The 13,385-nt window shown below is 46.9% G+C and overlaps 1 protein-coding gene across 1 annotated transcript in view; it reads right to left on the reverse strand.

Annotated features, from left to right (window-relative positions):
- The window catches only part of EML6 (EMAP like 6), a 352,965-nt gene that overhangs the window by 24,238 nt on the left and 315,342 nt on the right, over positions 1-13,385 (reverse strand). Inside the window, exons 34-35 of the mRNA XM_034764322.1 lie at positions 7,943-8,072; positions 2,054-2,152 (exon numbers count right to left, since the gene is read on the reverse strand). Of these exons, the coding sequence (XP_034620213.1) occupies positions 2,054-2,152; positions 7,943-8,072 (229 nt within the window). The remainder of the gene's footprint in view (positions 1-2,053; positions 2,153-7,942; positions 8,073-13,385) is intronic.

The raw sequence follows: 13,385 nt of genomic DNA on the forward strand, positions 1-13,385 counted from the left end.
TCTCCAAGATACTATGAGGAATGTTGAAATATGGTGAATTGTTTTCCAAATATAAGAAATTGAAACTTAGGTACCAATGAAGTCATGGATAAGGGTTACTCTGATGAGAGTTACATGAAAATGCCCCTTTGACCCCAAATATCAGGAGAGAAATACAGGGTGAGATTCTCCTTTCACTTAAACTGGTGACTTCAGTTGGACTACTCACATGAATAAAATTACACACAAGCTTAAGTCTTTGTAGGACTGAGTTCTACTTTAGCATTGTTGCATGAACTGCAGAGTCAACTATTCTGTCAGATGAGATCTTAAGTTAAACACATGCTGCTTTCTGTGGGCATCAAAGATTCCACTGCACTTTTTGTAAATGTTCTCATATTTCTCTTCTCGGAGTTGTGCAGCATGTTGTTCTATGGTTCGCTCCAGAAGTGAATGCATTTCAGAGAGCTCATATATAGCTAGTGTGTAATGCACTTTGGGACCCTTCAGGATAAAAAGTGTTATACACATGTAAATTATTATTATAGAATATTATTAATGTATTTAACTGGACACTGTGGATTCACCTGAATGAGATAGAGGCAGAGTGAGACCAATAGGGAAAAAGCATTTTTTCTTTTTAAATGTTATACAAACTCTGAGAATAAGAAGACAACAGCAAATAGAATATATAAAATAAGATTTGCTCCTGGCCTGAAACCTTTTTATTCTGAGTTTTAGCCCAGGATGCATTTACAGGTAAGTTCTAATCTTCTATAAATAGAGATTTCTAATGGAAAGGCTGACAGCAGCTGAACATTAGCAGGAATAGCATGTGAATTTTAAGAGCAAAACAGTGAATAAAGAAACTGCAAAATATTCCTTTGCAATAGCACACTAGGTACTCTTTTGACGTAAGTAAAAGAATTCCATGTAGTAGTTTTTTTGAATATTTTTCCTAATTGTAATAGTTTGAACTTGTATTTCAAATAAGGCTAATAGCTAAATATATTTTCCCTACCTTTGAGCCTGCTAAATAACCAAATTTGTATTAATTTCAATGAGAACCGATCATGCTCAGAACCTCACAACTGGCAAGGACTATTTGTCAAGGTGATGCTATACTGACATTTCCCTGTCTCACTGTTAAGGTTCATTAGTATAAAAGTTATGGGTTTGAGTCTTCTCTCACTTACTGTGGTGTAAAATCAGGAGTAACTGTGCAAAGTTCAGTGGAGTTACTTACAGCAGTGTTAAATCAGTATAAGTGAAAAGGGAAATCAGACCCTATTTTTCTATCTTGAAGCTTGCATCTGAAGGGGCTTGATCATGCAGCTCTTAGTCCTGTGAGTAACCCACTGGGACCACTCATGTGAGTAAAGATTACTCATATAGGTAAGATTTCAGAATTGGGCCTTTGGGGCTCAAACTGTTTTTTACTGCTAAAGGGAGTTCTTTGCAGTTTTCTCTTATTCTGTTTCACTTTCTGAGGTTTTATGAAGGTGGTTTCATTATAATGCTTTCATTGTTCAGGAATGTCTTTGTTATACTGTCAAGTATCAGAGGGGTAGCTGTGTTAGTCTGGATCTGTAAAAAGCAACAAAGAGTCCTGTGGCACCTTATAGACTAACAGATGTATTGAAGCATAAGCTTTCGTGGGTGAATACCCACTTCGTCAGACGCATGTGACACATCTGTTAGTCTATAAGGTGCCACAGGACTCTTTGTTGTTTGTTATACTGCTGAACAGTGGCTTGGTGGGAGCAAGAAAGTGGGCTCTTTATAAATGAGAGGATTACCAGCAATACTAGCAGTCCTATTAAAAATTTTTGTTTTTCACACTATTATAAGACATGATATCCCATGATCTAAAATTCAGTGGCTCGTAATCAGAGATGACAGACATTTAAATAATAAGATAATGCTGAAAGTTTTCATTAAGGGTGAAAGGATAATCTGGGGAAAGTAACTCTGATAATTCCCAGATTCCTAAATATGAATGCACCCAGCCCCAATTAATCAGTCCCCCAGATAAATTTTAAGTAATACTTTGTTAATATGGAGAATCACTTACCAATCTGGCTGGTAGCCACAACATTTTTATATTTCGGGTGCTGGTTCACAGTGAGGCAGAGAATATCATCAGTATGCTCCAGATAGAAACTCTGACTTCCTAAGAAAATTCAAATAAGGTTTTATTAAAAATAGTATTTCAGCGATGGCAGTGAAGAATTTTTCCAGCAATCCATTGCTATGGTCCACACTAAAAGATCAAGTGGAAGGATGGGAGGCAGGGCAATCATTACTTAAAATACAGCACAAACTTGCTGTAAACAGAGTTTTAAAACTGTTCACAAAAAGACTGTTTGCTCTTTTTCAAATACTTACAATCAGGGATGACTAGGGAGCAGCCCAAGGGCTACACAGCCTGTAGCCATCGTCTCCCTATAACTTCAGGGCAAGGACAAAGTTGATCAATGGATAGCTCAGCTCTCTTTCTTAAGTGGAGAAACCTGTGAAAGGGGGCCAGAGGAACTCTAAAGCTTTGTGAAGTTCATTTAGCAAATTATCCCCTCAAGGATGACTTTGGATGGAGAGGGGAAAATAGTGTAGATGGGATAATACCTCCCAACCCCACAGATACTGGGGATGCACTGGGAAGGACATTCCCAAAGTGATGGAGACACGATGGCTCAGATGGCTCTCCTTTCTTCCTGGCAGAAAGATCCTTAAGATGTACTGCTGACATTATCTTTGTTCCCTCTGGCTACTCAGTAGCAATTACAGACTGGGGCCTTGTCTTCACTACAGAGTTTTGTTGACAAAACAGTGGAGGTATACACACTACAATGCTCTTTCCACTGACAAAACTCTCCTGCTTTGCCAACAAAATAAATCCTCAATGAGAGGCGTAGAGCTTTTTGTGGCAAAGTTACATCGACAAAGTGTCAGTGTAGGCACTGCACTTGGCTATGTTGCTGTAAATAGCCTTCAGGAGGTGTCCCACAATGCCAACACTGACTGTTCTGGTCAGCAGTTTGAACTCCGTTGCCCTGCACCCAGGTACACAGGCATCCGCCCCTTCCCCTTTAAAGGCCTGGGAATTTTTGAAATTCCACTACCTGTTTGTTTGGCGTGGACAGCTCACATCCCAGCTGACCATGGTGGCTCCACACAGAAAACATTGTCCTGTTTGGAGCTGAGTTGTTGGATCTGCTGGTACTGTGGGGAGAGGAGGCTGTGCAGTCCCAGCTCTGCTCCAGCCATAGAAACTTTGATATCTATGTCAGATTTCTCATGGCTGTTGAGTAAGGGCTACAAACAGGAAACACATCAGTGCCATGTGAAGATAAAGGAGCTGGGGTAGGCGTACCAGAAGGCAAGGGAGTCAAACTGTTGCTCTGGTACTGTGCTGAAGACCTGCCAATTCTATAAGGAGTTGGACGCTATCTTCGGCAGCAATCCCACCTCCACAGCCAAGAGACCCAGGATACTTTGTGGGGATGGGGCTGGAGACAGCGGACAGTGGGCTCAATCCTGAGGACGAAGTGGTGGACAAGAAGGTCGAGTTGGAGGACAAGATGGGACGGGTGACAGGCTTGTCCGGTACCATGGTGAGCCAGGACCTCTTCTCAATCTAGGAGAGTTCAAGCCAGTCCCAGCACTCCATCTATGGTGTGCATGATGCAGGAGAGGGGAGCTGTGGTAACTAGTCTTTTGAGTTGATGCTGCTCAGTTACATGAGGTAGAGCTGTCCTTTGCTTTGTTATATGATAGAAGTGGGTTAAGGGATAGAAATGTACAAGACTAGCTGCACTGGTGTGTGCTTCACATTCCCCTGTGCAGCTACACAGTAGGACAGAACATGTGTTAATGCACACTGAGATTTCACAGGAATCCTCCAGAGAGATCTTTAGGAAACTTTTCTGAAGGTACTTGCCAATCTTCTGCTGAAGGTTCCTTGGCAGAGCTGCTTTGTTCCTTCCCCCATTGTGGGAAACTTTCCCGCTCCAATTGGCAATTACCTATGCAGGGACCAAAGTGGCACACAATGACCAGCATATGGACCCAGTCTGAAGCCGCATGCACACAGGAGATGCACCTTTGCTTACCCTCAGGATATTGGCTTTAATGACCCCTGCCTGTGGAAAATGGTGGCAGAATTTGTAATTTTATCCCTACTCCCTTGCAGTGATCCCTTTAAAAAAACACCTAGACCCTTTGTCCCATCTTAAGCGTCCCCCGCCTCTGCCAGGCAAACTCACCATGTTTATGGTATTCGCTGAGCTGTGTGCTTGCCAAGGGACAGTGAGAAACTGATTCATATTTTAAAAGAGGCGTATTTTACTGTAATGTTTCAATGCTGCAATAACCATCATGCTTCTGTTTCTTGTGCTTCTGCAGATGTGGCCTTCAAAGAACCCCCTACACACCGGTGGAGTGCCTCTGCCAGATAAGGAGGACATGTTTTGAGAGATGCGCCAATCCTCAGATGCCAAAAACCAAGAACACAGGGCATGGAGAGAGACTTTAAATGAAAATTAGAAACTAGAAGGCAGGTTGGTATGGAGAGCCAGGGGAGCACCTGCATAGATGATAAATGCGATAGAGGAGCAAACGGAGATGTTGAAGTCCCTAATCGCACTGCAGGCAGAATATATGCATGCTCACCCCCCATCCCAACAGCTGATACGGCACTGCTTGCCACATCCTCCCCAAACTGCTCCCACCCATTCCTTGCAGCTTCCTGGCCCGCCTCAGTACCCCATTCACTCCACCCCTTCAGACAGCTTCCAAAATGATAGCTGGAGTTATACGCAGGAATTAGAGCCTATATCAGGACACTGCCCTTCACTGTTATCTCTCTTTCCACCAAACATTTTCTGTGTGTTATTAATTGGCTTTTAATAAAAACATACTCTCTGAAAGATAATCTTTATTTGTCTCCTACACACGGTGGTTTCTGTTGGAATTAATATACAGTGGCAATTGGAACATTTGCAGACTACAAATTATGGTCAGGAATCATCAAAATTTTCATGCAAGGCGGCAAGTTAACAAAGCATGGCAGAGTGCTATATAAAAAGACTTACATTGCTGGTGCTCATTGTCAAAATGGTGCCTCAAAATCTCCTTGATTCAAATAGCCTCCCATTGTGCCCCTCTAATAGCCTTGGTATCCGGCTGCTCAAAATCAGCTGCTACGTGATCTGCCTCTGTGCTCCATCCATTCCTGGGGGAAACTTTTTACTCTTAGTCTCACAATATTATGGAGCACACAGCAGGCTGCTATAACCATGGGAATATTTTCCTCATTCAGGTCAAACCTGCCATAAAGGCAGCCCCAGCGTGCTTTTAATCTGTCAAACGCACATTCAACGGTCATTCTGCACCTGCCTAGCCTATTGTTGAAGTGCTCCTTGCTTCTGTCCATGTTTCCGGTGTAAGGCTTCATGAGCCATGGGAGCAAGGGGTACCAAGATCACTATGGGTATTTCAACATCCCCCATTGGAATCTTCTGGTCTGGAAAGAAAGTCCCTGCCTGCAGCTTTCTGTACAGGTCAGTGTTCCTGAAGATGTATGAGTCATGCATCTTTCCCTGACCACCCCGTGTTTATGTCAGTGAAATGACCACGGTGATCCACAAGCATCTGCACTACCCCTTTCTATAGATGTACTCTATCACAAGATGGTCCAGGGCCAAGATTGGGATATGCTAGTCATCTATCACCCCACCACAGTTAGGGAATCCCATTGCTGTAAAGCAATCCACTATTTCACACACATTGCTAAGAGTCACAGTTCTTTGTAGCAGGATGTGATTAATGGCCCTGCACACTTGTGTACCCCAACAGTGTACTTCCTAACTCCAAACCAATACATGACTGACTGGTAGCAGTCTGGAGCTGCCAGTTTCCACACAGTGATCGCCACGCACTTCTCCACCAAGAGGGCTGCTCTCATTTTGGTGTTCTTGTGCCGCAGTGCTGGGGCGAGCTCCACACACAGTTCCAGGAAGGTGGCTTTCCACATCTGAAAGTTCTGCAGCCACCTCTCATCATCCCAGACCTGCATAATGATGCAATCCCATCACTCCATGCCTGTTTCCCAAGACCAAAAACAACGGTCCACTGTGTGCAGCTGCTCCTTCAATGCCAAAAGTGGTGTTTCTTTCCATGGCACACAGCAGATGAGGCACCTTGGATGCCTGTTCAGATTTGGTGCTCATGATATACTGCGTGACCAGCCACGATGTGTTCAAAACAGTGACCCCCAACAGTAGAGAGCAGTGCAGGATCCATCCTTTCAGGCAGAAATGACGGGTGCACAGTAATCAGGGACCATTAAAAATGGCATGAAATGCAGTCGGAAGCCCATGGAATAATGGGATAGAAAAAACATTGAGCCCACACCCATGATGCACTGTGATCCACTCCACCTTCCCACAACTGCTTGCTGCAGAAGGTGGTGAGTAGCACAGTGGAATAGCTATCCACAGCGAACTGCTCTCACTGTCAGTGCTAGCGCACCAAATGTGGATACGCTCCGCTGACAGAAGGAACATTGTGTGAACATGCACAAGCAATATAATTATATTGTTTTTTGATTGGCGGCATAACTTGGGTCGACAAAATTCTAGTGTAGACAAGGCCTGGGACTGAGAGGGAGTAAATACAGCTAAAAGCAGTATTAACTTCCAAGTCTATTTCTCCATGGAAATCTGGGGCATATGGAAGGGTTGGGGCTAGTGCTTAATTTGTGACAGGGCTTGCCAAGGCTGAGCCCCGGCACCTCTAGGCTTGGCAGTTCATAGCCCCAGCACCTCTGAGCTTATCATGTCAGTTATGAAAGTAAAAAAATTGCTTGAGCCCCTCTTTCATTACAAATTAAGCACTGGTTGGGGCTGTGGAGCATGGCCAGACTTCTCCTTGCTCCTCCTCCTGTTTGTTATATGAAGAGAAAGTTGTTTTCTTATCCTCTCCAAAACACAACATGCACACATTGTGCAAATGAGTAAAACTACTCTTTTCCTGGGATTTGACTGTGTTAAAAAAGTAACTCAAAATGAAAAAACAGGTTGGGATCCTCCTAGGGTTCATTCCTGAGGACTGTTCAGCCCTAGGGTTACCATATGTCTTGGTTTTCCCAGACATTGCCTCTTTTTTGAGCTTCCTTTCTCTCTCTGGGTGGATTTTTCAAACAACAGGAAATATCCAGGATTTCTAGAGAGCAGATAAGCTGCAGCTCAGAAAGTGCCCCAGTAGGTCCACTCCTTGGTTGTTTCCTCCCTTGCATCCACAGCTGATTGGTCCATTCCCTTGAAAGCCACAGCTCCTGTATTCCGCCCACCCAGGCCCCAGTTCCCATCCCTGGGGTGGGGAGGTCTTGCAGGAATGTGGTGACTGATGGCTGGCGCTGTGTCCTGAGCTTGCGCTAGCCACATTGCCAACATGACAGGGTGTGACATTGCCCCCCATCTCCAGTGAGTACCCATGCCACAGGTAATCCCTCTAGCTCTCCCAACTATACTCCCACTGGCTCCCTCTTTTGGCGAACCTGAAATATGGTAACCCTATTCAACTCAACCCTAGGCCCCCTTTTCCTAGAGAGCCACTGCCATCTCTCATATATTCAGGGCGGATTTTAACAAGGGACAGTCAAAAAGCCTGCAAGAATTTCCATAGCATCTCTCACAGGAGCTACATCTGCTCACAGGAACAGGGTGGCTTCACAAAAAACAGTGGCACCCTATTACATTCATACTACACTACAGTAACCAACAACTATAGGCTAATTTACATTAATTCCCTACCAGGATGCAAAAAGAAAAAAGATATCTAAGAAAGTGACAAAATTATGATTGTTGAATGAAAAGGTTGTCTTGGCCATAGATTTTTTGTTTTTGTTTTTTTGGGTGTGTTTTTTTTTTTAATTTCGCAGTACTGTTTCATTGTCAATTACCTGTGGAAAGATTTTGAACTATGCCTGCTGCAGCTGTGTGGAAAATAATATCAGCACCATCATTGAGGTAATGAAGATTGTTGCGACAATCAAATCCTCTGTATCCAAAAACATGGTCTAAAGCCAGCTCCTAGTTAAGTAAAGAAAAAAGATTACATAGTGGAATAAAAACAAACAAGGGAGTTACAAACCATGTTTGGATCAGATAAAGCGGGGTGCTAAACTAATTAGACAAGCGGGGCAGCTCCAGGCACCAGCGCACGAAGCACATGCCTGGGGCTCCAAGCCGCATGGGGCGGCCTGCCAGTCGCCGTGAGGGTGGCAGTCAGGCTGCCTTCGGCAGCATGCCTGCGGGAGGTCCGCCAGTCCCGCGGTTTCGGCGGCAATTCGGCGGCGGGTACGCCGAAGGCGCTAGACCAGCAGACCTCCAGCAGGCATGCCGCCGAAAGCTGTCTGACTGCCGTGCTTGGAGCAGCAAAATACATAGAGCCGCCCCTGTAGACAAGCAAATATTTTGGGAGACAAAGAAATAATTAAACAATAATTAGTAAAATTTCCCTATTCTACTATTTTGAGGATGGTATTTTCATTGACTATCTACAATACTACTGATTGACTAGACCACTGAATTCATATTCTGATTCTTAAATAAATCAGTCAGCTATAAACTGATTGTTTCTTTAAGGTCTATTCAAGGTAAATTTAAGGTTAACAAACATCTACATTTATTTTTTTTCACCCAAATTAATACAAAGAAATTACAATGCAAAATTTATGTGTAAAAACAGTTACCTACCTTTCATAACTGTTATTCTTCGAGATGTGTTGCTCATGTCCATTCCATGTTAGGAGTGTGTACGCCCATGTGCATGGTTGTCGGAAATTTTTCCCCTAGTGGTATCCGTAGGGCTGGCTCTGGATGCTCTCTGGAGTGCCGCACCTATACACCAGTATATGAGGCACCACCATATGAAGTTCCTTCTTGCCATCGAATCCAACAGTGGTGATGGGCGGGTCATGGAATAGACATCAACAACACATCTCAAAGATCAACAGTTATGAAAGGTAGGCAACTGTTTTTTCTACTTCGAGTGCTTGCTCATGTGGATTCCATGTTAGGTGACTCACAAGCAGTATCCCTAGAGGTGGGCTAGGAGTTCACGGTCATGCAGCCTGCAACAGTGCTCTGCTGAGACTGGCATTGTCCCGGGCCTGCTGGATGATGGCATAATGGGACTCAAAGGTATGGACAGCCGATCAGGTAGCGGCTCTACAGATGTCTTGAATTGGCACCTGGGCCAGGAAGGCTGCTGCTGAGGCCTGCACTCTTGTGGAATGGGTGGTTTCAATTGCCGGCAGTGGGTACCTTTACCTGTTCAGAACAAAACTTGATGCAGGCTGTTATCCATGAAGAGATTCTCTGCAAAGAGACGGGCAGACCTTTCATCCTATCCGCCACTGCGACAAAGAGCTGAGTTGGTTTTCAGAAGGGTCAGATCCTCTCAATGTAAAAGCTAAGGCCCGTCTAACATCCAGAGTGTGTAACCTAGTTCTTCACTGGATTTATGAGGTTTCGGAAAGAACACCGGGAGGAAAATGTTCTGATTATTGTGAAATTGCAACACCACATTCGGTAAGAAGGCTGGGTGCAGTTGCAGCTGGACCGTATCCTTGTGGAACACAGTATATAGGGTGGTTCCCACATGAGCGCTCTAATCGTGGACATCTTCGGGACGAAGTGATTGCAATATGGAAGGAGACCTTCCACAAGAGGAGCAGCAGTGAGCACAAGGCTAATGGCTCAAAGTGGGGCCCTGTGAGCCTTGATGGTACCAGGTTCAGATCCCAAGCCAGGATAGGGTAGCGAACTTGAGGATAAAGTTGCTCCAAGCCTTTGATAAATCTAGTTGTCATAGCATGGTAGAAAACAGATTTGCCCTGGACCAGAGGGTGGAAGGCCAAGATGGCTGCCAAGTGGACGTTGATAGATGAGACCACTAGGCCTTGGTGCTTTGAGGTGCAGCAGGTAGTCTAGGATGGACTGCAGTGAGGTCTGGTCAGGAGACAGATTCTGATCTAAGGCCCAACATGAAAAGCGTTTCCATTTGGCCAGGTAGGTTGCCCTTGTGGAGGGCTTTCTGCTACCCATCAGGACTTGCTGGACTTGAGTTGAGCATGCTTGTTCCTCCTCATTCAGCCATGCAGCAGCCACATCGTCAGATGCAGGGATGCTAGGTTCGGGTGCAGCATATGACTGTGATTCTGGGACAGTAAGTCCGGCCAGAGTGGGAGCTCTAGCGGCGCTGCTGTTGAGAGCTGCAACAGCATGCCAAACCACGGTTGGTGTGGCCATGCAGGAGTTATCAGGATAATCCTTGCTCTGTCCCACTTGATCTTTAAGAAGGACCTGTGCATCAGTGGAATCGGGAGGAAGGCGTAGGTCAGTGCCCCCGACCATGGGAACAAAAAGACATCAGACAGGGAGCTGCTGTTGAGCCCTCAGATCGAACAGAACTGATAGCCTTTTCTGTTCTGCCTGGAGGCAAACAGATCCACCTGGCGAGTCCCCCACCTGTGGAAGATCACATTGACCACCTCTGGGTGGAGTGACCACTCATGGTGAGACAAGACGGACCTGCTGAGGAGATCTGCTAGTGCATTCCTGGCCCCTGGGAGGTGCGATGCTACGAGATGAATGGTATGTTGGATGGAGAAGTCCCCCAGCCTGACACAGGGCTGAGGAGCGGGCTCCGCCCTGCTTGTTGATATAAAACATAGCAGTGGTATTGTCCATTAGAACTTGGACTACCCTGCCTCTCAGGTAGGGAAGGAACGCCTGGCAAGTCAGGCATATCACCCTGAGTTCCCTGATATTTATGTGTAAGGAGGGTTCCTCCTGCAACCAGAGACCTTGAGTGCTGACATCAGCTCCCCACCGTAAGTCTGAAGCATCAGAAACCAGTGTCACTGATGGGGAGAGAGTTATGAAGGGGACCCCCTCCAATATCACATGCAGGTCTGTCCACCACACCAGGGATGACAGAATGTGTGGCGGAACTGTGACCATTAGGTCCAGATTTTGTCTGGCAGGGGCATACATTGAGGCCAGCCATGCCTGCAGTGGTCTGAGGTGTAGGCGAGCATGTCGGACCACGTAAGTACATGCTGCCATGTGGCCCAGTAGTTTGAGGCATACCCGGGCAGTTGTGAGTGGGTGAGCTCTCATATGGGTGATGAAGTATGTCGTGGTCTTGAACCGTGACTCTGGTAGGGAGGCCTTGGCATAGGTAGAATCTAGCACTGCCCCTATAAACTGTATCCACTGAACAAGGATAAGAGTTGATTTTTGCTCATTTATAAGCAGGCTGAGATCCTGACAAGTTGCTCGCACCAACACAAGGCTGTGTTGGACCTGGACCCACGATCTGCCTCTGATTGGCCAGTCATCTAGGTATGGATAAATCTGTATGCCTCTCTGCCTCAGGTAGGCAGCCACTACCACCATACATTTCATGAAGACCCTTGGAACCTTTGAGGGGAGGGATAGCTCAGTGGTTTGAGCATTGGCCTGCTAAACTCAAGGTTGTGAGTTCAATCCTTGAGGGGGCCATTTAGGGATCTGGGGCAAAAATTTGTCTGGGGATTGGTCCTACTTTGAGCAGGGGGTTGGACTAGATGACCTCCTGAGGTTCCTTCCAACCCTGATATTCTATGATTCTATGAACGGAGGCAAGACTGAAGGGCAGCGCTGTAAACTGGTAATGACTCTGGCCCACCACAAAACAGAGGAATCTCCTGTGCCAATGGAAAATAGAAATATGGAAATATGCATCCTTCAAATTGAGGGTAGCGAACCAGTCTCCTGGATCCAAAGAGGAGATGATGGAGGCCAGAGAGACCACACAAAATGTCAACTTTTTGAGATATTTGTTGAGGCAGCGCAGGTCTAGAATGGGTCTGAGGGCCCCTTTAGCCTTCAGGATTAGGAAATACTGTGAATAGAATCCCTTTCCTCTCATGTTCTGAGGGACTTCCTCCATGGCCCCTATCTGCAAGAGGGTCTCCACCTCCTGGGTGAGGAGTTGCTTGTGAGAAGGGTCCCTGAAGAGGGACAGGGAAGGGGGGTGGGAGGGAGGATAACTGCAGGATGTAACCGGATGTTATGGTGTTGAGCACCCAATGGTCCAAGGTGATTCTGGACCAAGCAGTAAGGAATGGGAAAAGCTGATTCAGGAATCGAGAAGGGGCTGGATCCAGGGGCAAGTCTGGTGCATCGTCTCGTAGCATCGCACCTCAGCTGGGCACACCTTTAAAATGACTGCCTCGAACCACCTTGGTGGTGAGCAGGGCTCAGTTGGGAACTGTCTCCTGGTGGCCTAAGGTGTATACAACCGGAGGGATTGGAGGCTGGCCTTTGAGTTCTTTAGCCTGTGCAGCCTAGTGTCCATTTGCTGCGAAAAAAGAGCTGGTCCTTGTTTGACATCCCAGAAGACTGCAGCCATGAACTATGCCTTATGGTCACAGCTGAGGACATAGATTGTGAGGCACAGTCAGCTGCATCCAGTGTCGCCTGAAGAGAGGCCCTGGCCACCGCCTTAACTTCCTCCAAGATGGCCGAGAACTCCTGCCTTGCCTCTTGAGGCAGGGAGTCTGTGAAAACTTGACAATCTAGTTCCAAGTGTTATTATTGTATCGCCCCAGTAGAGCTTGCTGGTTGGCAATACGTAAGGCTACAATTATGTCATGGAGGTCACGGAAGTCACGGAATCCATGACTTCCACAGACCTCCATGACATTTTCTGCCTTGGGGTTGGAGCTCCTAGCTGGCTCCCCTGCAGCTCCCAGCCCTCACCCTGGTGGGGGGACATTACACCTCCCAGCCATGGTGGATGGTGGGGGAACCCCACGCAGCTGACCAGCCATGGTGGGTGATGGGGGGACCCTGCAGCTGCCCAACCACAGCGGATGGCAGAGGGATCCCATGCAGCTGCCTACCTGTGGCAGGTGGTTGGGGGACCCCCTACAGTTGCCCAGCCATGGTTGGGGACCCAGCAGCTCCCAGCTGCCGTGGGAGAATCCTGCAGCTGTCCAGCTCCAGCAGGGGAACCCCCCGAAGCTCCCAGCCACCATGGGGGGTGAGGGGACCCCGCAGCAGGTCAGTCCCCAAGAGTGGTGGGAGACCCCGGAGCTCCCACTCACCACACGTGGCGGGGAAGCCGCTGAGCTCCCTGTTGCCGGGGGTGGCGGGCCCCACCCAGAGCTGCTCAGCTGCTACACTGGGGGGGACCCCAGAGCTTCCTCTCACCGCAGCGGCGGAGGACCTGGGACTCCAGGCAGCAGTGGGTGCTGAACCCGCCTCCCCATTTTGTCAGGAATATATTTAGCAAAAGTCAGGGTCAGGTCACAGGCTTCCATGAATTTTTGTTTATTGCCCATGACTTAT

Source organism: Trachemys scripta, chromosome 3 (genome assembly GCF_013100865.1).
Source record: "Trachemys scripta elegans isolate TJP31775 chromosome 3, CAS_Tse_1.0, whole genome shotgun sequence".
In the NCBI taxonomy this organism is placed as follows: Eukaryota; Metazoa; Chordata; order Testudines; family Emydidae; genus Trachemys; species Trachemys scripta.